The 26,756-nt window shown below is 42.7% G+C and overlaps 1 protein-coding gene across 1 annotated transcript in view; it reads right to left on the reverse strand.

The window, feature by feature from the left end:
- The window catches only part of LOC311105705 (apoptosis regulator Bcl-2-like), a 73,194-nt gene extending 46,609 nt beyond the window's left edge, over nucleotides 1–26,585 (reverse strand). Inside the window, exon 1 of the mRNA XM_084147923.1 lies at nucleotides 25,183–26,585. Coding sequence (XP_084004049.1) covers nucleotides 25,183–25,740 — 558 coding nt within the window. The 5' untranslated portion in view covers nucleotides 25,741–26,585. The remainder of the gene's footprint in view (nucleotides 1–25,182) is intronic.
- Between the last annotated feature and the right edge of the window lie 171 nt (nucleotides 26,586–26,756).

The raw sequence follows: 26,756 nt of genomic DNA on the forward strand, positions 1-26,756 counted from the left end.
TTTCGATGACTCTTGGACAGAGAGAAGATACTATAAATGTAGGGTTGTAAATGTAGGGTTGTTATACAGTTTCGATTTGGTTTTAGTCATGTCAATATTTTTTTACTCAAACCACCCGCAGGATGGATTGAATGGGCTCGCAGGCCTTGAGTTTGACACGTGTGATAGAGCTTGATGGTCGCTGAGGTTGAGCAACAAATGGAAGTCTCAAGCCAGGATTCACAATAGTAGTGTATTTTCCAATTGTGATTCCTATGGACGATACAATTGATTCATAGAGTCAAAGTGTTCAACCTAGCTCCTTAAGCGCTATAACACTAGCACATCAACGGAGCATTACTAGATGCTTTCTCATATAGCCTATATTTACAGTCAGTAATGGAGGACAATGTGAGGAAAGCAGGAAGCGTTCTGTACATTGCATGTTAATAAATTCATAAATGTGATGTGCATGATGTGTACACTGCACTGCAGGGGTTTCTATGTTTAGCTTGCTGTCAACCCTCCCCCATGACGTCTTGTGACGACACGACACGCATCTGTGAGGTGTGGACACATCCTCGCTTCCAGCTGCGTCCACATGCAAGAACATGACTGGGCGGCAGAGAGGAGGACATGGCCCTCTTGTTGTGAGGGCGGTCCATTTAGGGTTGGATACTAACATCACCATTAATTATTAATTTACACACAAAATTGGCTACAGGAAAGGGTGGAGGGAGGGAAAAAGGGTGGGGGGAGACAGACAGAGCACAAGAGAGCAGTGATGCAATATTTATTTATAAGACCGAAGCCTGCCAATGATCTTGCACTTCCACTAGCTTCTATGGAAACCTTAGCGTCATTCATTTGATTAAATTACTGATAACATGCAGCTAATATAATCATAATCGATGCAGCCATGTGCCTATGAGCAGTTCAGTGGAACATGGATGAGTTTCCCAAGCACAAGTGTTAATTTTAAGACAATCTTAATAAAACATATTCTAATAGGAGATGTCTTCGAGTTTGCGACACAACCTAAATGTGAGCTTTAAATGGACCCAACTCAAAGCACCACTGAAGCACTGAGTAATATCTCAGGCCTATTGGCTGACCAGAGGCATTACCCAGTCAAGAGAGACTTGATCAAGGGGAAGCAGAATTTTGCTCATTGCTAGCTAATGAGCGACTTCAATTTTCAGAAGGTCAGTATGTTTAATGTTAACATAACAAGACTGCCTTCTTCCCCAGCATGATTCATAATTCATTGCACATCGGAGGAACCTAAAATACATAATTACGGGTTGACTTATCCAAACTTTGATTCTGTCACATCTGACATCAGTGCTGCCTAAACTTTGCTGAATCCTCTTAATAACGGCTTATTAGCATTCAACAATGGCAGGGAGCAACGGCTCCTGGGTGGAACATTGTTTTTTAGGAGTATCGCCCTCCTCATTTTGTTTAACAGAGGGCACAACAGCGTAAAGCGCACACAAAAAACTCAGAATATATGATGTTAAAACCACAGTGAGGAAACTAAGGAAGCTAATATTGTCCAAAATCATTGCAGTTATGAATGGGAGCTGGGTTGTTGGTCTTCTGGCAATCTCTAGTCCCGAGGGAGAAGCTTACTGTGGACATATGAAAGAAGGGTATTCATGTTTTCGTGTACTGAGTTCCATTTGGACCGTTGGATAGTTTTTTGTGTGTGCGCTTTTTCGGGATTACAGGCCCTGCGAAGAAGGGTGCAAACAGTGCAGCAGATGGCGAGCGACAGAGCCAGAACCCGGAGGTACCGGAGAGGGGGAACACTTTGCTTCAGCCCCTCTTCACTGCTTTAAGGGAAACCAGACAAGGCGAGCCAAGGGAAGAAACAACTTGGAATGGACGCATGTGCTGTGCCACACTTTTGACAAACCTCCACTGAGACAAATTGGTCTGTAATGGCATGTTAATGAAAACACTAGTTAGTTAGCGTGACACAAATTTAAAGGCAATGTTCCCGTGTTCGCGGAGAATGCCTTCAAGGTAAACACTGCATACTATATGTCGGCTCAATCGGAAATGACCTTTTAATTTCAATCGCGCTACATCGCAGATCTTCTGCGATACGGATTAAATCGAGCCCTTAGATTTAGAGGGACAGTTTGTTATTCCTTCCTGATTCCAGATCAGTGCAGAGAAAATGCTCATATATTTTCATAATTGCATGTAAAATCATTCAACTTTTAACAACTAGCGCACCTACTTGTGTTTTAATAGACCCAAAGACAGGATAGAAATGGACAATAAAACTAGTGCTTGTACACAGAGTGAAACAGAGAGACATAGGAAGCACACAGCACTGCAGCACAACATTAAGACAAGCACAACACACAAACAAGTATTTACATGAACACCCAAAATACTTTTATATTGGTTGTATATTGAGGAAATCACAGAATTGAGACTGAGGCAATTGCAGAACAGACTGTTTAAAAGCAACACATCTAAGGGAACAAAGCAATCCGTATCCTGCTCCCAGACTAATTCCATTAGCAAGCCCCCCAAACCTGCCCACACACCCTCCCACACGTAAGACCTGTGGTGCAAACAGCACACCAAATACATAGTATTTATATTGATCTGAATGTGTGTCTTTTTCCCATTTCTCGTTCAACCCTGTGTGTGTGTGTATTCTCTGTGTGTGTGTGTATTCAGTATTATGTTCTATGCCAGTCTGAATCATTTTCATGTGTGTACGGTATGTCCTTTTGTGCAAATAGCAGTCTGTTGCGTCTTTGTACTTGTTTGTTTATGTGTACAGTATGTGTCTGTGCCCGCTTTGAGCGGGAGACATGGATTTACAGTTAAGTGTCCCTTTGTGCCAGCCGTCAGGGCTGACAACTTTTGTGTGGGTGGTTGAATCAGCCGTGTTTTGAAGGGGAGGGGGATGGCTTGCACGGTACCGGCAGGTTTTTTTTGTCAAACAAAATCGGATTTCCCTTTGTGCGGGGGACAGATGACTCCACAGCTACAGGAGGGGGAAAAAAAGCCTCCCTTTTTTTAGACTTGACAGGTTGCTTTGTCCCATCTCTGTGTAAGATCAGAACAGTCATCGGATACCTTAGCGCTGCCAAAATACATACTACTGTACGAAACGAAACTGACGTTTTCACTTAAACATGCTTATCTTCAGGCTACATTCCAAACACTAGACGTTGTTGGGCAAAGGGTTTGATGTTGACCAGGACGTGTACTCAGAGCATGTGCTGACCAACTGGCAACTGTCTTCACCGACATTTTCAACATGTCCCTGACTGAGTCTGTAATACCAACATGTTTCAAGCAGACCACTATAGTCCCCGTGCCCAAGGACACTAAGATAACCTGCCTAAATGACTACTAACCCGTAGCACTGACGTCTGTAGCCATGAAGTGCTTTGAAAGGCTGGTCATGGCTCACATCAACACCATTATCCCAGGAACCCTAGACCCACTCCAATTTGCATACCGCCCCAACAGATCCACAGATGATGCAATCTCTATTGCACGCCACACTGCCCTTTCCCACCTGGACAAGAGGAACACCTACGTGAGAATGCTATTAATTGACTACAGCTCAGCCTTCAACACCATAGTGCCCTCAAAGCTCATCACTAAGCTAAGGATCCTGGGACTAAACACCTCCCTCTGCAACTGGATCCTGGACTTCCTGACGGGCCGCCCCCAGGTGGTAAGGGTAGGTAACAACAAATCTGCCACACTGATCCTCAACACGCTCAGGGGTGCGTGCTCAGTCCCCTCCTGTACTCCCTGTTCACCCATGACTGCATGGCCAGGGACGACTCCAACACCATCATTAAGTTTGCCGACGACACAACAGTGGTAGGCCTGATCACCGACAACGATTAGACAGTCTATAGGGAGGAGGTCAGAGACCTGGCCGTGTGGTGCCAGGATAACAACCTCTCCCTCAACGTGACCAAGACAAAGGAGATGATTGTGGACTATGGGAAAAAAAAGAGGACTCAGCACGCCCCCATTCTCATCGACGGGGCTGTAGTGGAACAGGTTGAGAGCTTCAAGTTCCTTGGTGTCCACATCACCAACGAACTATCATGGTCCAAACACACCAAGACAGTCGTGAAGAGGGCACGACAAAGCCTATTCCCCCTCAGGAGACTGAAAAGATTTGGCATGGGTCCTCAGATCCTCAAAAAATTCTACAGCTGCACCATCGAGAGCATCCTGACTGGTTGCATCACCGCCTAGTATGGCAACTGCTTGGCCTCCGACCGCAAGGCACTACAGAGGGTAGTGCGTACAGCCCAGTACATCACTGTGGCCAAGCTTCCTGCCATCCAGGACCTCTATACCAGGCGGTGTCAGAGGAAGGCCCTCAAAATTGTCAAAGACTCCAGCCACCCTAGTCATAGACTGTTCTCTCTGCTACCGCACGGCAAGCGGTACCGGAGTGCCAAATCTAGGTCCAAAAGACTTCTCAACAGCTTCTACCCCCAAGCCATAAGACTCCTGAACAGCTAATCATGGCTACCCGGACTATTTGCACTGCCCCCCCACCCCATCGTTTTACGCTGCTGCTACTCTGTTAATTATTTATGCATAGTCACTTTAACTCTACCCACATGTACATATTACTTCAACTACCTCAACTAGCCGGTGCCCCCGCACATTGACTCTGCACCGGTACCCCCCTGTATATATAGCCTCCCTACTGTTATTTTATTTTACTTCTGCTCTTTTTTTCTCAACACTTTTTTTGTTGTTGTTTTATTTTTACTTTTTTGTTAAAAATAAATGCACTGTTGGTTAAGGGCTGTAAGTAAGCATTTCACTGTAATGTCTGCACCACAGACTGTATTCGGCGCATGTGGCCAATAAAATTTGATTTGATTTGATTTGACCTGACAACACTAATTCCAAACATTACATTGTTGATTTTATGTGCATTTTACATTTACTGTGCTTTTTGCAGCATTTGTTGATAACGAAATCTGAAAATACTCTGGATACATTGAGTAACATGATAAGACTATTACTGGAAAATGTGGGATAGGTGCAACATAAGACAAAACAATTACAAGGGTTTGAGTGAGAAGACTAACTGGTGTCTCCAAGTGGCGACACACCTCTCCAAAGTGTGCACAGTTCCTAAGTAATTTCAATGCACTTTTATGACACAAAGAGTCTTCAACTATAAGGTACTTTTTTTTTTTCTTCTCCTAGCTGTGCCATTGAGGAACTAGAGCAAGCATACTTGTGGTTGTTTTCTTTGGAACACAACCCTGTTTCACCGCCATCACACAATTACTGTTGTTGTTTACGCAATCCAAAAACGGTCCATTATAAATCGTAATCTGGGTCAGGTATTTGTATTTGTATTTATTAAGGATCCCCATTAGCTGCTGCCAAGGCAGCAGCTACACTTCCTGGGGTCCAGCAACATTAAGGAAGTTACATAAAATGTAAAATATTACATGACATGACATTACATTTCATAGCACTTTACCCAATACATATAGTGTGTTCCCTCAGGCCACTACTTCACTATCACATATTTACAATACAACATCCATGTGTACGTGTGTGTAGAGTGCATGTTTTATCATGTGTATGTGTGTCTGTGCCTGTGTGTGTGTCTCTTCATAGTCCCCGCTGTTCCATAAGGTGTATTTTTATCTGTTTTTTAAAATCTGATTCTGCTGCTTGCATCAGTTACCTGACGTGGAATAGAGTTCCATGGAGCCATGGCTCTATGTAGTACTGTGTGCCTCCCATAGTCTGTTTTTGACTTGGGGATTGTGAAGAGACCTTTGGTGGCATGTCTTGTGGGGTATGCAGGGTGTCTGAGCTGTGTGCTAGTAGTTTAAACAGACACCTCGGTGCATTCAGCATGTTAACACTTCTTAAAAAAACAAGTATTGATGAAATCAATCTCTCCTCTACTTTGAGCCATGAGAGATTTACATGCATATTATTAATGTTAGCTCTCTTTGTACATTTAAGGGCCAGCCGTGCTTTCCTGTTCTGAGTCAATTGTAATTTTCCGAGGTCCCTCTTTGTGGCACCTGACCACACGACTGAACAGTAGTCCAGGTGCGACAAAACTAGAGCCTGTAGGTCCTGCGTTGTTGATAGCGTTGTTAAAAAGGCAGAGTTGTGCTTTATTAGGGACAGACTTCTCCCCATCTTAGCTACTTTTGTATCAACATGTTTTGACGATAACAGTTAAAAATCCTGGTTTACTCCAAGCAGTTTAGTCACCTCAACTTGCTCAATCTCCACATTATTTATTACAAGATTTAGTTGAGGTTTAGGGTTTAGTGAATGATTGGTCCCAAATACAATGCTTTTAGTTTTTGAAATATTTAGGACTAACTTATTCCTTGCCACCCATTCTGAAACTAACTTTAGCTATTTGTTAAGTGTTGCAGTGATATCACTCGATGTAGTAGCTGACGTGTATAGTGTTGAGTCACCCGCATACATAGACACACTGGCTTTACTCTAGGCCAGTGGCATGTCATTAGTAAAGATTGAAAAAAGTAAAGGGCCTAGACAGCTGCCCTGGGAAATTCCTGATTCTACCTGGACTATGTTGGAGAGGCTTCCATTAAAGAACACCCTCTGTGTTCTGTTAGACAGGTAACTCTTTATCCACAATATAGCAGGGGTTGTAAAGCCATAACACATACGTTTTTCCATCAGCAGATTATGATCGATAATGTCAAAAGCCGCACTGAAGTTTAACAAAACAGCTCCCATAATCATTTTATTATCAATTTCTCTCAGCCAATCTTCAGTCATTTGCGTAAGTGCCGTGCTTGTTTAATGTCCTTTCCTATAAGCGTGCTGAAAGTCTGTTGTCAGTTTGTTTACAGTAAAATAGCATTGTATCTGGTCAAACACAATTTTTTCCAAGTTTACTAAGGGTTGGTAATAGGCTCCTTGGTCGGCTATTTGAGCCAGTAAAGGGGGCTTTACTATTCTTGGGTAGTGGAATTACTTTTGCTTCTCTCCAGTCCTGAAGGCACACACTTTCTAGTAGGCTTTGATTGAAGATATGGCAAATAGGAGTGGTAATATCGTACGCTAGGTGGCCATGATTTGAAAACTTGTTCTATTGCCAACATGACCAGCTAAGTTATAAAATACGATCTTACAGAGTTAGGCTTTCACAAGGCAATTCAGAGAAACAGATCGTAATTTTGGTGCGCATAGAAAGGAGTCATGAGTGCATTCAGGTGCATGTGCTGACCCGAATTGCTCATTCTTCTCAGAACAACCCAGGGTATGACGACATGTCATCTTGTAACTGTACATCAAACATAGTGATCATAAATGTTGACACTGTATAATGTATGACACAAGTTTTATGATTTGGAAACGTGAAGTGCACATTTTGGACTGATGGGTGTTTGGCTTGCTTGTATGACATCAAAGCGGTATGTATTATAATCCTCAACATCTGATCTTTCAAAATACATAGAGTCATCTTAATTTACAGAATTTCCTTCACTCGGACAGCAAAATGTGCAAAAGTTGCCCAATTACCGGGAGGGATGGGGGTAACTTCTTGTCGCGCACAGTGCTCAAGTTCAGAATGTCTGTCAGTCAAAACCCATACAGCGCTGTGAAGCGCAGAGCCTGAGCTCTGACGTCATCTATAGCATGTTACTTTACAGCCACTTTGTTCCAATTTAGGATCTTATTAGTGCCCAAATCTGCCATTTTCAACCCGTGCAGTGAGGGAAAAAAGTATTTGATCCCCTGCTGATTTTGTACGTTTGCCCACTGACAAAGAAATGATCAGTCTATAATTTTAATGGTAGGTTTATTTGAACAGTGAGAGACAGAATAACAACAACAAAATCCAGGAAAACGAATGTCAAAAATGTTATAAATTGATTTGCATTTTAATGAGGGAAATAAGTATTTGACCCCCTCTCAATCAGAAAGATTTCTGGCTCCCAGGTGTCTTTTATACAGGTAACGAGCTGAGATTAGGAGCACACTCTTAATGGGAGTGCTCCTAATCTCAGCTTGTTACCTGTATAAAAGACACCTGTCCACAGAAGCAAGCAATCAATCAGATTCCAAACTCTCCACCATGGCCAAGACCAAAGAGCTCTCCAAGGATGTCAGGGACAAGATTGTAGACCTATGTAACCGGTGTGAAATGGCTAGCTAGTTAGCGGTGCGCACTAGTAGCGTTTCAATCGGTGACGTCACTCGCTCTGAGACCTTGAAGTAGTTGTTTCCCTTTTGTGGAGCGACGGTTAACGGTGCTTCGAGGGTGACTGTTGTCGATGTGTGCAGAGGGTCCCTGGTTCAAGCCCAGGTAGGGGCGAGGAGAGGGACGGAAGCAACACTGTTACATTGATGCTGTTAACCCGACTGTTGTCGATGTGTGCAGAGGGTCCCTGGTTGGTGCGATTATTCGCAAATGGAAGAAACACAAAATAACTGTCAATCTCCCTCGGCTTGGGGCTCCATGCAAGATCTCACCTCGTGGAGTTGCAATGATCATGAGAACGGTGAGGAATCAGCCCAGAACTACACGGGAGGATCTTGTCAATGATCTCAAGGCAGCTGGGACCATAGTCACCAAGAAAACAATTGGTAACACACTACGCCGTGAAGGACTGAAATCCTGCAGCGCCCGCAAGGTCCCCCTGCTCAAGAAAGCACATATACATGCCCGTCTGAAGTTTGCCAATGAACATCTGAATGATTCAGAGGAGAACTGGGTGAAAGTGTTGTGGTCAGATGAGACCAAAATCAAGCTCTTTGGCATCAACTCAACTCGCCGTGTTTGGAGGAGGAGGAATGCTGCCTATGACCTCAAGAACACCATCCCCACCATCAAACATGGAGGTGGAAACATTATTCTTTGGGGGTGTTTTTCTGCTAAGGGGACAGGACAACTTCACCGCATCAAAGGGACGATGGACGGGGCCATGCACCGTCAAATCTTGGGTGAGAACCTCCTTCCCTCAGCCAGGGCATTGAAAATGGGTCGTGGATGGGTATTCCAGCATGACAATGACCCAAAACACACTGCCAAGGCAACAAAGGAGTGGCTCAAGATGAAGCACATTAAGGTCCTGGAGTGGCCTAGCCAGTCTCCAGACCTTAATCCCATAGAAAATCTGTGGAGGGAGCTGAAGGTTCGAGTTGCCAAACGTCAGGCTCGAAAACTTAATGACTTGGAGAAGATCTGCAAAGAGGAGTGGGACAAAATCCCTCCTGAGATGTGTGCAAACCTGGTGGCCAACTACAAGAAACGCCTGACCTCTGTGATTGCCAACAAGGGTTTTGCCACCAAGTACTAAGTCATGTTTTGCAGAGTGGTCAAATACTTATTTCCCTCATTAAAATGCAAAAATCAATTCATAACATTTTTGACATGCGTTTTTCTGGATTTTGTTGTTGTTATTCTGTCTCTCACTGTTCAAATAAACCTACCATTAAAATTATAGACAGGTAATTTCTTTGTCAGTGGGCAAACGTACAAAATCAGCAGGGGATCAAATACTTTTTTCCCTCACTGTATATGGGTAGAAGTGTAAAGGGCTACAGCCTAACACAGTCCCTGCAACTGGAATTAGCCTATGGCTTTTTATGTTGGCAATCCTGAGTTATGTCTCTCTCTCTCTCTCTCTCTCTCTCTCTCTCTATTTTGGTATGAATGTAGCACATGCTGTGTGGACACCCTTTGTCATTCAAGCTTACACAACCAGGCAGACAGAGTATTGATAATAACTGACTGAGAAGAAGCAAATTGGAAGCTGGTAGCTGTGAGCCAAAGCAGATGGACAAAAGTCTTGCAACACACATACGAGTATCCCATTACTTTAAAATGGGATAGAAATCAGTTACGATCAAATTACAGATGTCCACAGTCCTCACAAAAGACACATCTGCTTTGGTCAACAAAGGATCCCCCAAGCCAGCCTGCAGCTGAGACTGGGGTGGCCCCAACCGGCTGTATTCTATACAGTCCTTTACTGTACTTGGCATCGGATCTGGGTTCATATGCTATTTGAAATAATTCCAAATATTTTTAGCTGGATTTGTTTCAGCTTGCCTGGTGAAATGGAACCGATACAAAAGTGTAAAACAAACGCTCAAATATTATTTGAACCCAGGTTTGCTTGGCATATACATAAATAGTAATTTGTGGTGCTTAGAAAGTGTGTGTGTGGAGGTCAATGTACATCTGTATGTGTTAGGGAGTTACCCAGACACCACAGTAGGTTGATGAGGGGAGGACGGCTCATAATAATGGCCGGAACTGAGCGAATGGAATTGCATCAAACACATAACTAGAGAAAAACTGTTGATGCACAACCAAATTTCGAAATTGTACCTGGTGTATTCTACTATTCTTACTCTCAATAGTAAGTTGAGCTCCCGACTGAGTTCCCCCAAAAAAGTTCCAGGGGCCCTAGTTCATTACATTTACGTCATTTAGCAGACGCTCTTATCCAGAGCAACTTACAGTTAGTGCATAGTGCATTTATTTTTTCATACCCCCTGTGGGAATCGAACCCACAACCCTGGCGTTGCAAACGCCATGCTCTATCAACTGAGCTACATCCTTGCCGGCCATTCCCTCCCCTACCCTGGACGACGCTGGGCCAATTGCGCACCGCCCCATGGGTCTCCCGGTCGCGGCCGGCTACAACAGAGCCTGGATTCGAACCAGGATCTCTAGTGGCACAGCTAGCACTGCGATGCAGTGCCTTAGACCACTGCGCCACTCGGGAGATCTAGTGGCTGCTTATGTGGCTTATGACTGGAACCGGCCCTGCATGGAAACCATGTGTTTGATGTACAGTGCCTTCAGAAAGTATTCATACCCCTCGACTTATTTCACATTTTGCTGTGTTACTGTCCGAATTCAAAATTGATTAAATTGATCCCCCCCCCCCCCCCTCATCTACACACAATACCCCATAATGACAAAGTGAAAACATGTTTTTAGAAATGTTTGCTAATGCATTGAAAATTAAATACAGAAATCTAATTTACATAAGTATTCACACCCATGAGTAAATACATGTTAGAATCACCTTTGGCAGCGATTACAGCTGTGAGTGTTTCTGGGTAAGTCTCTAAGAGTTTTGCACACCTGGATTGTACAATATTTGCCCATTATTCTTTTCAAAATTCTTCAAGCTCTGTCAAATTGGTTGTTGATCATTGCTAGACAACCATTTTCAAGTCTTGCCATAGATTTTCAAGCAGATTTAAGTCAAAACTGTAACTCGGCCACTCAGGAACACTCACTGTCTTCTTGGTAAGCAACTCCAGTGTAGATTTGGCCTTGTATTTTAAGTTATTCTCCTGCTGAAAAGTAAATTAATCTCCCAGTGTCTGGTGGAAAGCAGACTGAACCAGGTTTTCTTCTAGGATTTTGCCTGTGCTTAGCTTCATTTTGTACTCAGTAATGTGTTGTATTGTATTTGCCCCAAACATAACACAGTATTACTTTAGTGCCTAATTGCAAAGAGGATGCATGTTTTGGAATATTTTTATTCTGTACAAGCTTCCTTTTTTCACTCTGTCAATTAGGTTAGTATTGTGGAGTAACTACAATGTTGTTGATCCATCCTCAGTTTTTTCCTATCACAGCCATTAAACTCTGTAACTGTTTAAAAGTTACCATTGGCCTCATGGTGAAATCCCTGAGCGGTTTCCTTCCTCTCCGGCAACTGAGTTAGGAAGGACGCCTGTAATACTTATTGACTCAATACATTTCATTTTTTCATTTTTAATTAATTTGTAAAAATTTTGAAAAATATAATTCCACTTTGACATTATGGGGTATTGTGTGTAGGCTGTAACACAACAAAATGTGGAAAAAGGGGTGTGAATACTTTCTGAAGTCACTGTATTTGATACCATTCTACTCATTCCACTCCAGCCATTACCACGAGCCCGTCCTCCCCAATTAAGGTGCCACCAACTTCCTGTGCCAGACACCCAACTTTCTAAAACCGTATGTGACCACATTTACAGTTAGCCGGCTGACTCAAAGCAACAACAACAAAAAAGCGAGTGAAAGTTAGCACCACAGACTGTTTTGGGGATCTGTAGATGTGTGTTCAATGTAACTCTGTTGGTAATTTCCCTATAGTTTTCACTTTCTACTGAGCCCTCCCACTGTAGCAGTTCCACAGTTCCTCCCTCTCTGTGATCTTGAAAAATAGGTGCTCAGAATTATTTTCAAAATGCTTTCTTTAGAAAAATATCTAAGCTTCACTGTGATTAATTATGTCATATATTTGTGATTTGTGCTTTTCATCTCCAAAACCACTGAACAGGTGTCTGTTCCTTTTATTCCACTAAAATCCTGGTATTATCCAGGCCAATAAGTCCAGGCCATTGCAGCCTGGATCGTAAGCTGCTCACACAGCAACTGCCGACCCACGGCTCTCCTCCATCCTTCTTCATTTTTGTTTCTCATTCTTTCCTCGTCTCCCTATACAGATATAGGATCGTAGCCCTTTAAGCTCGTACCCGTATATGGGTTGAAAATGGCAGATTTGGGCACTGATAAGCACCTAAATGGGAACGCAGTGGCTGTAAAGTAACATGCTATAAATGACGTCAGAGCTCAGGCTCTGCGCTTCACAGCGCTGTATGGGTTTTGATGACAGACTTTCTGAACTTGACCACCGCAAGCGACAAGAAGTTGCCCCCATCCCTCCCGCTAATTGGGCAACTTTTGCTAATTGTTTGTTTTCTGAATGAGGGAAATGCTGTAAATTAAGAGTACTCGATATATTTTGAAAGATGAGACGTTGAGGATTATAATAAATACCACTTTGATGTCATACAAGCAAGCCAAACAAGAAACACTTTACATTTCCAAATCAAATACTGTACAGTGTCAATGTTTATGATCACTATGTTTGATGTACAGTTAATTACAAGATGACATGGTGTCATACCCTGGGTTGTTCTGAACAGAACGAGTTTATGTTTGTCTATTGTGAAGAGAATTCGCTGCGGAACACGTACCTGAATGCACTCATGACTCCTTTCTATGCCACCAAAATTATGATCTGTTTCTCTGAATTGCCTTGTGAAAGCCTAACACTGTAAGATTGTATTTTATAACATAGCTAGTCATGTTGGCAATAGAACAAGCTTTCAAATTATGCCCACCTGACCCAGATTGCGCAATGGGCCGTTTTTGGATTGCGCTAAACAACAACAGTAATTGTGTAAAGGCGGGGATACAGGGTTGTGTTCCAACAAAACAACTACAAGTGTCCTTGCTCTAGTTCCTCAACCGCACAGCTAGGAGAGCTCAAAAAAGCACCTTATAGTTGAAGACTCTTCTTTGAGTCATAAAAGTGCATTGAAATTACTTAGGAACTGTGCACACTTTGGAGAGGCGTGTGGGCACTTGGAGACACCAATTAGTCCTCTCACTCAAACCCTTGTAATTTTTTTTGTTTTATGTTGCACCTACTGAATGTATCCGGAGTATTTTTGTTATCAACAAATGCGGCAGAAAGTACAGTAAATGTAAAATGCACATAAAATCAACAGTGTAACGTTTGGATTCATTATTTTGTCAGGTGAACTGTTGTGTCCTCAACTTTGGTCTAATAATTTCCCCATAATCTCCAAAATGTTCCGTTTCAATTGCTACCATGCTTATGCTTTGTAAGAAACATTTCAATTTAGCCCCATCCATATAGGCCAAACCCCACGACTGTAAAAGGGTTAATTTGAGCCAGTTTGCTACAGCAGAAAAATAATCCTGCAGAAAGAGGAAATATGAATTATTATGTGGAATATAATTAATGGAATTTTTTGTAATGGAAAATCAAGTCTGACATTTCAAAGTGGAAATTACAAACTTCAGAAGCCTTTTTAAACCTCAAAAGTTATCCTGCAACAGGGTGATACATTTTGGATTTTACAATTATTTTACCAGGTAAGTTGACTGAGTCACATTCTCATTTACAGCAACAACCTTGGGAATAGTTAGAGGGGAGGGGAGGGGGGATGAATGAGCCAATTGGAAGCTGTATCTCTACAATCAGCTTGGCTTTCTTCTCCTTTCAAACTCTTCCTGGTTCTCTTCTCTTCTGTCCACACCCCTTTCTTACCTATGTCTTTCCTCTTCACCTGTCCCTCTGTTCTCTCCTCTCTTCTTCTCTCTCCTCTGCCTTCATAGCCTGAGGTGGTGAGGGTAGGTACGGCGGCTTCAGGATATGCAGTGGGTTCGTTTGAAGCCATTATTCGGAGGAAACGTCAGAAAGAGAAAAGCTCCCCCTTGGTCTTTATTTTCTTCATCTTTGGGGATTTTCACATACAACTCTGTGTCCAGTTCGCTTTCATAAACAATGTCACTTGAAAGCGCTTGGTAAGGAGCATATACACAGGGAAATTAATACCTGAGTAACGTTCCACTGATTGAAGCACTTTAGCTTTTTTCTTCCTTTGAACGCCTTTCTACTATTAAAACCCCAGAAATATCAACAAGGTCAAACATGCTTCATTGAGCTCCACCTGTCACTAAACATACAGTTGAAGTCGGAAGTTTACATACACTTAGGTTGGAGTCATTACAACTCGTTTTGTAACCCTCCACAAATTTCTTGTTAACAAACTATAGTTTTGGCAAATCGGTTAGGACATCTACTTTGTGCATGACACAAGTAATTTTTCAAACAATTGTTTACAGACAGATTATTTCACTTATAATTCACGGTATCACAATTCCAGTGGGTCAGAAGTTTACATACACTAAGTTGACTGTGCCTTTAAACAGCTTGGAAAATTCCAGAAATTATGTCATGGCTTTAGAAGCTTCTGATAGGCTAATTGACATCATTTGAGTCAGTTGGAGGTGTACCTGTGGATGTATTTCAAGGCCTACCTTCAAACTCAGTGCCTCCTTGCTTGACATCATGGAAGAAATCAAAAGAAATCAGCCAAGACCTAAGAACAAAAATTGTAGACCTCCACAAGTCTGGTTCATCCTTGGGAGCAATTTCCAAACGCCTGAAGGTACCACGTTCATCTGTACAAACAATAGTACGCAAGTATAAACACCATGGGACCACGCAGCCGTCATACCGCTCAGGAAGGAGACTCCTTGAGATGAACGTACTTTGGTGCAAAAAGTAAACTTCCTACTTCAACTGTAACTAATTAGCGTCCTTCATCGAGACAAACTAATACCAAGAGCCACAGGTATGCGCTGCGTGGGTTGAGCACCTGAATGTCTACTCAAACAAACTGCTGAAAGGTTGTTAACTTCATGAGCATCCCACCCTGAGTGATTGAGCATACAAAATACATTTGCTATTAAGTTTGCAGAGATTATTATGCTCAACTCACACAATTAATGGTTTGCTATCCCTCATTAGTTTTGATTGAGCTCAAAGGCCCTGTCCAGACAACTGAATGGACATTATTTCAATGCTTTTAATAGCAATAGGCTAAGTGCAATCATAGAGATCCTGGTTCGAATCCAGGCTCTGTCGCAGCCGGCCGCGACCGGGAGACTCATGGGCGGCGCACAATTGGCCCAGCGTCGTCCAGGGTAGGGGAGGGAATGGCCGGCAGGGATGTAGCTCAGTTGATAGAGCATGGCGTTTGCAACGCCAGGGTTGTGGGTTTGATTCCCACGGGGGGCCAGTATAAAAAAAAAGATGTATTCACTAACTGTAAGTCGCTCTGGATAAGAGCGTCTGCTAAATGACTAAAATGTAAATGTAAATCTCAAACTGAGCCAAAAGGTAAGAGCCGAAGAGTACATTAACAAGCAGCTCATTCCAACCAAATTCATGTAATTTCTCCCTCATCCACATTATAGGCAGTCAGGAATTTGTAGCACGGTAAAAACACACATATTAAATGAGTTAGAGACTAGCACTAAGAATGTAATGAGAAACCTCGTAGGGCAAGCTGCAATCAGCCACTTGCATATCGACACCCTTCACCTGTCCTCATTTGCATAGCCAAGTAGTTTCCTGCCAATGTTTATTTTTTAAACTTTGTTAAAAAAAGTGTAAATTGTTTTATCTGGTTGGTGATACTGATATTTCCAGTTTACTGATTTTAATTATTGGACCGTCTTGCCTGGCTACCCAAACTCCTTGCTCCAGCCAAGCGCTACGCCACGCCCACGGACGTAAGATTCTTCTCTGCAATGAGTCTGGAGCTGAGTACCTCCCCAATGATTTCTAGAATGGAAATCCATTCTAGACCGTCTGATTGGTCCCAGAAACCGGTGGATTGGGCCAGAGCCAGAACACATGTGGGTATAGCAGCGTTTTGAAAATGTGTAATTGGCTTTGATACTCTGATTGGTTAGAGATGATCCAATCGCTGATGACTTTGTTTTGTACAACACCCCTAATTTTGACGTCACCACAAATGACTTCAAAGATGGCAGTCTCAGACTGAAGTATGTAGTGAATGATAGAGCAGTGGAAGAATTTAGTTTGAGTCGTCAGGCAAGTACAAATCATCATGCCATTCATGTCTTACCTTGACACATTCCCAACTACAGAATACTAGAGGGTGTGACTTTAAATTTGAGAAGCCTTTTATTAGTTTTTTACATTTAGACATGAAAGAGCAACGTTGTCTCTCTTCCCCCTCACATCAACAAAGAACAAAGCTCGAATCCAAGACCTAAAGAACGTCAAAACTCTTCCAACTAATTGAAGACAACTATATGCAGCTCTTTGGTTGTGATGAAAACTTTTTCTGACGCACAAAGCAGAAATTGTTATTTGCTGGCAAATCTTCCCAGCATAGAAGAAGCTGGACAAACAGCGAGAGTGCGTTCCATAATAGGCCCACAGAGCATACTCTGGCTACTTTGCTATAACAGAGATAGGGAATCAGAGTTCATAATTGGGATGTTCTCTGCTGTGGCCTATACTAGTACAATACATAAGTCTTTATCCTAAGCTGTCGTTAGGATAATTGCAATGTAGCGCTGGGCTATTTTTAGTAAAGGGGTTCATAGAAATATCCAAACTGGATTGCAAGACACCCATGAGGCAAAGAGTGGTCCCGTTACCATGATGTCAAGTGACCTTTTCCTGCCTGTAAACATTATCATCCTTTTTTTACTCCTTATTTACAACACATGTCATCAGCACTGATTTGTTTGAGCTGGACACCCCCAGATGATCAGACTACCAAAATAAAAACGCATTCAAAGGCAAAATATTTTCAAGGGAATAAACAACGAAATATCATGTCTTGCTGTGTTATTTCACAGGTGTTGTTAAGTCACCACAAACAGTTGACTGTTGACTAAATACAAAAATACATGTCTAGAGGAAATTCTTTAGAAACTCAAAATGAAACAGAAATCAAAGAGGGTTAATACAAGACGAGGGTCTTGATCACATGCTGGTAAACTGGGGTTGTCCCAGCAGGGGATCTGGAATAACAGTAGTACTGAAAAAGCACAGGGTAGCGCAGCTGAATCATGTACTCTCCACAGACGGTGCAATTATTAGTCAGGCTTTATCCAAGGATTAATTAATCACATGGATTCAAAAGAAAGGATAATAAGTACAGCCAGTGGTGGTCACTGATTGGCTGAATACCCGGGGCGCGGGGTGGTTGGAGTAGGAAATAGGATGCCAAGTTTTCGAACTACCGATAATTTCTTTGAGAAAATATATAAAACGATCTGTGCATTTGCACAACAGGATAAATACTCCTATTTCACTTTTGCATGTCAAAAACGGAATGACCACTGCTGCACATGCTGCTTCTGTTTTGAACAAATTAGATTATACTATTTAGAATGAGCAACCAGCTCACGAACGAACGAGTGCACCAGGGAGAACGTAACAGGCATGCAGATACAATAACTGAAAACACATTATATAACTGGGGATAGCTAGCTAACATAATGTCACAAAGCATGATGCGCTAGCCAGTTAACTTTCATTCTGAAATAACTTCATATTTCAGAGTTAGTCAGATATTAGTTTAGAAAGACTTGAAATTGGCATGAGAGCTAACTAGCTAGCAAGCTATAGCTAGCTAGCTATTTTTTTTATTTTTATCAACCAAACTCAAATTGACCAGCCACCGTCATGCTTTTTTGTCCTACCAGATCCACGATGAGAAGGTTCTAGCTAGTGTATCCCTCTGTCCTTCGACTCTTGTTGGATGTAGATGTCCGGTTTCGGGTCCCAGGCTCCCATGACTATTATGATTATTTATTTGCAAGTTAATTCTAATTTTATTTTTGCTTTAGCGCCATCTGTACCTGATAGAGAAGATCTAGTCTCACGTGTGGAAGTAAGCAGTCTGGCGCGAGAGACTTATTGGGAGGGACCTAGAGCAGACCCAGAAGTTCTGACTGAGCGCACATTTGAGAGTGCCCAAGGAGAGTCCATTTACTTTGTGCTTTTATAATTCATGCTATGGGGCAGTTTCCCCTCATAACAAATAGCTGGTAAAACAGCTTAACCATAGGGGGAAAGGACAATTCTTCTTGACAGCTAAACTAATCCATCTGACCAATTTAGAGGGTCCATCTGACTGATATCGACATTATTTGGTTGTAACTCATCGTTTCAAGATTTCTTTGTGCCAGATGGACAGAGAAATTGAGGGAAAGACCACGATCAGCTCAAAATATGATAGTAAAAAACTTTCTATACAACGTTACCTGTACATACAGTCCTCGCAATTGGACGAAAGTATTTGATGCTTCAGAAAGTGAGCATGGGAAAAGCTCAGTTGTCTTACCGCAACATCCATACACTATTGGAATGATGCAATCATTGAATGAGAACAAGTTGTAGCTGTACAGCATGTGTAGAATCTGAGGTTAGTGTAATTGATACCAAACAGGCAAAAACTATAACTAAGGCCAGTGGCCAGATGCCCATTTGGACGGATTTCTTTAATTTATTGTGTATTGATTTACCAACCAGATGAAGACAATACTCACCCATTATGAACAGGTGTCAAACATAGAAACATTTAATATAACAACCATCTGTCTCAACAATACAACATACAGTATATTGCATACAGTCATTAGTAATAACTATATTATATATACGTATAAAACTAGGAAAGTTTGAACACATGCTTATTGTAGTGACTATTGGAAAGAGTAAGTAATGGACTAAATTCAAAGGGCAATTTTATCTGGAACTTGACTTCCTCTGTGAATATAGTTCTAATACAAATGATAAATGTTACTTTGATGACGAAATGAAAAAAATGAATCATTGATTGGCCCTAAGCGGGAGTGCTGGAGCCTTCTGAATAATATAAGCCGTGTTTAGCTTGTCGCTCCTAGACGAGCCAAACACCTTCTTTGCCCGCTTCGAGGAAAACAACATCGAGCCGACGCTTACGAGGACTGTGTGCTCTCGTTCTCCGTGACCAATGTGAGTAAGTCATTTAAGCGTGTTAATCCTCACAAGGCCTACCAAGCCGTGTCCTCTCAGCATGCGCAGACCAGCTGGCTGGAGTGATTACAAACATATTCAATCTCTCCATATCCCAGTCTGTTATCTCCACTTGCTTCAAGATGTCCACCATTGTTCCCGTACCCAAGAAAGTGAAGGTAACTGAACTAAATGACAATCGTCCTGTAGCACTCACTTCTGTCATCATGAAGTGCTTTGAGAGGCTAATTAAGGATAATTTCACCTCCACCTTACCCAACACCCTAGACCCACTACAATTTGCATATCGCCCCAACAGATCCACGAACGACGCAATCGCCATTGCACTGCACAACCACCTGTACAAGAGGAATGCCAATGTAAGAATGCTGTTCATTGACTACAGCTCAGCCTTCAACAGCATAGTGCCCTCCGAGCTCATCACTAAGCTCAGGGCCCTGGGTCTGAACCCCTACCTGTGCAACTGGTTCCTGGACATCCTAACGGGCCGACCACAGGTGGTGAAGGTAGGCAACAACACCTCTGCCACACTGATCCTCAACATGGGGTGCATGTTTTTCCCCCTCCTGTGCTACCTGTTCACCCATGACTGCGTGGCCGCGCACGTCTCCAACTCAATCATCAAGTTTGCTGATGATGCAACAGTGGTAGGCCTGACTACCAACAACGATGAGACAGCCTACAGCGAGGTGAGAGCCCTGGCGGAGTGGTGCCAGGAAAATAACCTCTCCCTCAATGTCAACAAAATGAAGGAGCTGATTGCGGACTACAGGAGACAGCAGAGAAAGCACACCTCCATCCACATCAAGGGGGCCGCAGTGGAGAGGGTCAAAAGATTAAAGTTCCTCTGCGTGTACATCACTGACATCCTGAAATGGTCCCTTCACACAGACAACGTGGTGGAGAAGGCACAACAGCACCTCTTCAACCTCTGGAGGCTGAAGAAATTCGTCTTGGCCCCTAAGACCCTCACAAATTTCTACAGATGCACCATTGAGAGCATCCTGTCGGGCTGTATCAGCGCCTGGTACAGCAAATGCACCGTCCGTAACAGCAGGGCTCTCCAGAGAGTGGTGTGGTCAGCCCAACGCATCACTGGGGGCACACTGCCTGCCCTCCAGGACATCTACAGCAGCCGGTGTCACAGGAAGGCCATGAAGATCATCAAAGACCTCAGCCACCTTAGCCATGGCCTGTTCACCCGCTACCATCTAGAAGGCGGAGACGGTACAGGTGCATCAAAGCTGGGAATGACAGACTGAGGACAGTTTTTATCTCAAGGCCATCAGACTGTTAAACAGTCAACACTAGCCTTAGTCACTGTCCTAGCCAGCTACCACCATGTACTCTACCCTGCACCTTAGAGACAGCTGCCCTATGTACATAGTCATTGAACACTGGTAACTTTAATAATGTTTATACTGTTTTACCCACTTTATACAAAACATTGCTCTTTCCATGACATAGACTGACCAAGTGAATCCAGGTTAAAACTATGATCCCTTATGGCACCTGTTAAATCCACTTCAATCAGTGTAGATGAAGGGGAGGAGACAGGTTAAAGAAGGATTTTTAAGCCTTGAGACAATTGAGACATGGATTGTGTATGTGAGCAATTCAGAGGATGGGCAAAACAAAATATTTAAGTGCCTTTGAACGGGGTATGGTAGTAGGTGCCAGGCGCACCAGTTTGAGCGTGTCAAGAACTGCAACGCTGCTGGCTTTTTCACACTCAACAGTTTCCGTGTGTATCAAGAATGGTCCACCACCCAAAGGAAATCCAGCTAACTTGACACAACGGTGGGAAGCATTGGAGACAACCTGGGCCAGCATCCCTGTGGAACGCTTTTGACACCTTATAGAGTCCATGCCCAGACAAATTGAGGCTGTTCTGAGGGCAAAGGGGGGTGCAACTCAATCTTAGGAAGGTGCTCCTAATATTTTGTATACTCTTTGTGTATAAACTGTATTCCAATCATGGCTCATCCTATATAACTAGTGCTGTACACCTTTTATATTCATATACTGTCCGTACTGTCTTTGCACACCATTATATTTATAGACATTATATATATATACAGTGCCTTTACTTTTTCCACATTTTGTTACGTTACAGCCTTATTCTAAAATGGATTAAATAGGTTTTTTCCTCATCAATTTACACACAATACCCCATAATAGCAAAGCAAAAACTGGTTTTTAGACATTTTTGCACATCTATAAAAAATTAAAAACTGAAATATCACATTTACATAAGTATTCAGACCCTTTAGTCAGTATTTTGTTGAAGCACCTTTGGTAGCAATTACAGCCTTGAGTCTTCCTGGGTATGATCCTACAAGCTTGGCACACCTGTATTTGGGGTGTTTCTCCCATTCTTCTCTAAAAACCTGTTTTTGCTTTGTCATTATCAGGTATTGATGAGGATTTTTGTTATTTTAATCCATTTTAGAATAAGGCTTTAACGTAACAAAATGTGGAAAGAGTCAAGGGATCTGAATACTTTCCGAATGCACTGTATATGTGTATATACAGTGGGGAGAACAAGTATTTGATACACTGCCGATTTTGCAAGTTTTCCTACTTACAAAGCATGTAGAGGTCTGTCATTTTTATCATAGGTACACTTCAACAGTGAGAGACGGAATCTAAAACAAAAATCCAGAAAATCACATTATATGATTTTTAAGTAATTAATTTGCATTTTATTGCATGACATAATTATTTGATCACCTACCAACCAGTAAGAATTCCAGCTCTCACAGACCTGTTAGTTTTTCTTTAAGAAGCCCTCCTGTTCTCTACTCATTACCTGTATTAACTGCACCTGTTTGAACTCGTTACCTGTATAAAAGACACCTGTCCACACACTCAATCAAACAGACTCCAACCTCTCCACAATGGCCAAGACCAGAGAGCTGTGTAAGGACATCAGGGATAAAATTGTAGACCTGCACAAGGCTGGGATGGGCTACAGGAAAATAGGCAAGCAGCTTGGTGAGAAGGCAACAACTGTTGGCACAATTATTAGAGAATGGAAGAAGTTCAATATGACGGTCAATCACCCTCGGTCTGGGGCTCCATGCAAGATCTCACCTCGTGGGGCATCAATGATCATGAGGAAGGTGAGGGATCAGCCCAGAACTACACGGCAGGACCTGGTCAATAACCTGAAGAGAGCTGGGACCACAGTCTCAAAGAAAACCATTAGTAACACACTACGCCGTCATGGATTAAAATCCTGCAGCGCACGCACGGTCCCCCTGCTCAAGCCAGCGCATGTCCAGGCCCATCTGAAGTTTGCTAATGACCATCTGGATGATCCAGAGGAGGAATGGGAGAAGGTCATGTGGTCTGATGAGACAAAAATAGAGCTTTTTGGTCTAAACTCCACTCGCCGTGTTTGGAGAAAGAAGAAAGATGAGTACAACCCCAAGAACACCATCCCAACCGTGAAGCATGGAGGTGGAAACATCATTCTTTGGGGATGCTTTTCTGCAAAGGGGACAGGACGACTGCACCGTATTGAGCGGAGGATGGATGGGGCCATGTATCGCGAGATCTTGGCCAACAACCTCCTTCCCTCAGTAAGAGCATTGAAGATGGGTCGTGGCTGGATCTTCCAGCATGACAACGACCCGAAACACACAGCCAGGGCAACTAAGGAGTGGCTCCGTAAGAAGCATCTCAAGGTCCTGGAGTGGCCTAGCCAGTCTCCAGACCTGAACCCAATAGAAAATCTTTGGAGGGAGCTGAAAGTCCGTATTGCCCAGCGACAGCCCCGAAACCTGAAGGATCTGGAGAAGGTCTGTATGGAGGAGTGGGCCAAAATCCCTGCTGCAGTGTGTGCAAACCTGGTCAAGACCTACAGGAAACGTATGATCTCTGTAATTGCAAACAAAGGTTTCTGTACCAAATATTAAGTTCTGCTTTTCTGATGTATCAAATACTTATGTCATGCAATAAAATGCAAATTAATTACTTAAAAATCATACAATGTGATTTTCTGGATTTATGTTTTAGATTCCGTCTCTCACAGTTGAAGTGTACCTATGATAAAAAATTACAGACCTCTACATGCTTTGTAAGTAGGAAAACCTGAAAAATCGGCAGTGTATCAAATACTTGTTCTCCCCACTGTATATATATTCCAGTCTCTGACATTGCTCGTTCTGATATTTCTTAATTTCTTTATTTTTCTGTATTATGTGTGTATTGCTTTTCTTTTCTTTTTTATTGCTAGGTATTAATGCACTATTGGAGCTAGAAACACAAGTATTTCGCTGCACCTGCGATAACATCTGCAAATCTGTATACGCCACCAATAAACTTTGATTGGGAAAGTACCTCAGTGTTGATTGCTTCCTAATAGTTTTCTGATGGAACAAGTAGAAATTACCACTGCTATGCAATAATATATTATAAAGACACACAAACATACATACAGACGCACGCACGCACACACGCACGCACGCACGCACACACACACACACACACACAGTTCTTCTTGTTTCTGCGGACAACTATACACAACTATACACTATACCACACAACTATAGAATGAAAATGTGATTTCCCTAGCAGCCCTGGAGCTGGTGGTGGAAGCGTATGGCCTCTACTATTTATTCTGCTCCAGTTGATGCTCAGTCCAGACAGCCACCACCTCCACTCTCCCTTTATACAGCAGTCGATGCATACAGTATCTGCTTGTCTGGCAACATCTGCCTGTGTCTTGGGAACTATGCATGCCACCCTAACCACGATGACAGGTCAAGTGATGGGTCAAGTAAAGAGGGCACGAAGAGCCAGTAAAATTGCCCCATCAATATCATGACATTTCAATTCACTTCACCCAAAATTAAATGTTAAGTCCCTGTAACCACTGTTTCCCTATTTGAGCAGTTCCTTTGCTCATCTGGGATGTTGCAAATATATAAATAAATGAGAAAGAGGAGTGAATTATCAAAATAAGGAGTGTAGTTGTTATTATGACAACCTAGACATATATTGCACCAAGATGGGAGTGTATGAAAGCATGCTGTGCCTGTTCCAATTTCAGACGTAAATTATTCAATGCTAGAGCGATGCGGTAAAACAGACGGACGGGATGTAATGAACTAAGAGGAGAGGCTAAAACAGGGGAGGCTTTTTTTCTCCATTTGATGTGGATGCTAAATAGGGAAACGCTGTGTTCATTCATTCAAACTTGAATTGCGGAAACATGCCAATTTTCTCCTTGGAGACATCATACTGTGTAGCAGTTCCACTCAAACCACAGATGTTGGGGGAGAGAAAGGAAGTCAGCGTTTCCAAACATCTGGCGACCAAATGACAGAGTAGAATGCAGTCAAGTTCATTAAGTGTGGGCTTTCTGAGTGTGTGCTTGACCTTCAGTCAGAATAGGGGTAGGGTAGGGTTTCCTTAGATTGACTGAAATATTGGCCAGGAGATATAAGGACAGCAGAAACAGACAACAAATCAATCATTGTCCATGTAGGCCTAGGCTACTGCCCTAGTCATTAAAACAGGGTTGGCTGAAATATAGTCCAAAATGTTAGACAATGGTGGTGGTGGACATGTGCTAGTAGCCAGATTTTTGGTATAGTAGGGTAGGGTGCATGCAGACCTGAAGGGATTCATGAGCTGTATATTTATGCATTTGCCACTGATGAGAAGTGATTATATTTGCAACTGATGCAAAGGTGTGATAGGTGGATAGAGGCTGAACAAATGTGGAATGATTTATTAACAGACATACCCAGTCACCATTCTCCTGGATCCAGTTCTGCAGGGGTCCGTTCAGGTACTCCGTCATCCAATGGGCAATGTTGTCCACCTGGGACGTCATCTCTCGGTTGACGCTCTCCACGCACATTGTCCCTCCAAACTCTAAGAAAGCCACAATCCGACCCCAGTTTACCCCGTCGCTGAAGAGCTCCTCTATTACAGCAGTAAACCTTATCTGTGCCGTACTGGGCGTAAAATGCAACTGCCCCGACATCTCTGCAAAGTCCCGCTGATACATTATTTCAATCTTGTCCCCCGCCTCGCGCAGGACCCTATGGAGCCGGGCATGTCGGTCCGGTTGCGGGATCCTGTTTGGGAGCGGAGAGTCGGTGTCCACGCCTGCGGCGTAGGGCTGGGACCTCCGTGCAAAAACTTCGGCGGAGTTAGGGGGAGAGGGCTCCCCAAAGCCAATATTTGGATAATCGTTTTCTGCTTGAAATTCCCATACAAATCCCTTCTTCAACAATTTGTGATGGATGTATTTTTCAACAATATAGCGACTCTCATAAGGATTCTCGTTTGCCATCATGGTGCTATAGCCTAATATCCAGCAAGCTTTTTACGCAAAATACATTTCAATGGTTGTTTGAGAAGACCTACAAGATATCCCCTAAAATTAGATATGGTATCAGACGATAAATTGCATTTCTAACATATTGCAACAGCGCATTACCTGCATAGCAACGCTTGTTCCAGCCCTGCAAAAAAATTATACAAAGAAATCAAACAGTATTTCCGAATGGCATATAGCCTCAAATAAAAGAAAGTGGAAACGCTGTTTTCTTTAACAAATTGGTTAAAACATGCACATACACATATCTAATTAGTTCAAATAAATTATGCTATTCTTATTCTATCACATGCATTTCGAGTTCCAGTAGCAAGTCAACTTTACAGTACAGCATGCGTCCATGTAGTAGCATGATCTGCGCGCAAGGTCTGGTTCTCCTTGCTTATGGTACGCCCCTTTTCAGGAATCCATTGGAACAGGACCGAACAGTAATACGTTTTGGATATCTTTTGAGCTGATCCTCACTTGAACACGAGCGTCTGAGTGTCTCAATCGGTTGCATCAATCAATATTGTGTTTTTATCTGGAAAAACGTAGTTGTGGATTTAGTTGTACTTATGCGTTCTGGGGTTCAATCCTCTGACATTTACTACACAGTCCCAGAAAGACGGAAGAGAATTCATTTGCAAGGCAGCTCTCGAAATAGACTACTCTTATTTCAGAGAAATAGCTTACACAAAAACAGTAACAGAACCACAAGGAAGAATATTTATAAGAACAGAACAGCGCAGGTTACTTTGTGGCTTCTCTGCAGACGATTTCACCGACGCTCCGTCATGCAATCAGTTCCAGCAGGGTTCCAGTAGGGTCTTCCTATCCAAGGGTTGTCTGTAAGCTCTTTGCTTTCTCTCGTAGGCGAGCCACTCACTCCCTTTCGGGGAGGTTGGCTACTTCCTTGTAGGTACGTCACTCCCATTCAAGCTTTTTCTTGTCATTATGTGCAGTGAATATGGCCTTAGAATGATATGATGGTC

This window comes from Coregonus lavaretus, assembly GCF_964263955.1.
Source record: "Coregonus lavaretus genome assembly, chromosome: 2".
Lineage (NCBI taxonomy): Eukaryota > Metazoa > Chordata > Actinopteri > Salmoniformes > Salmonidae > Coregonus > Coregonus lavaretus.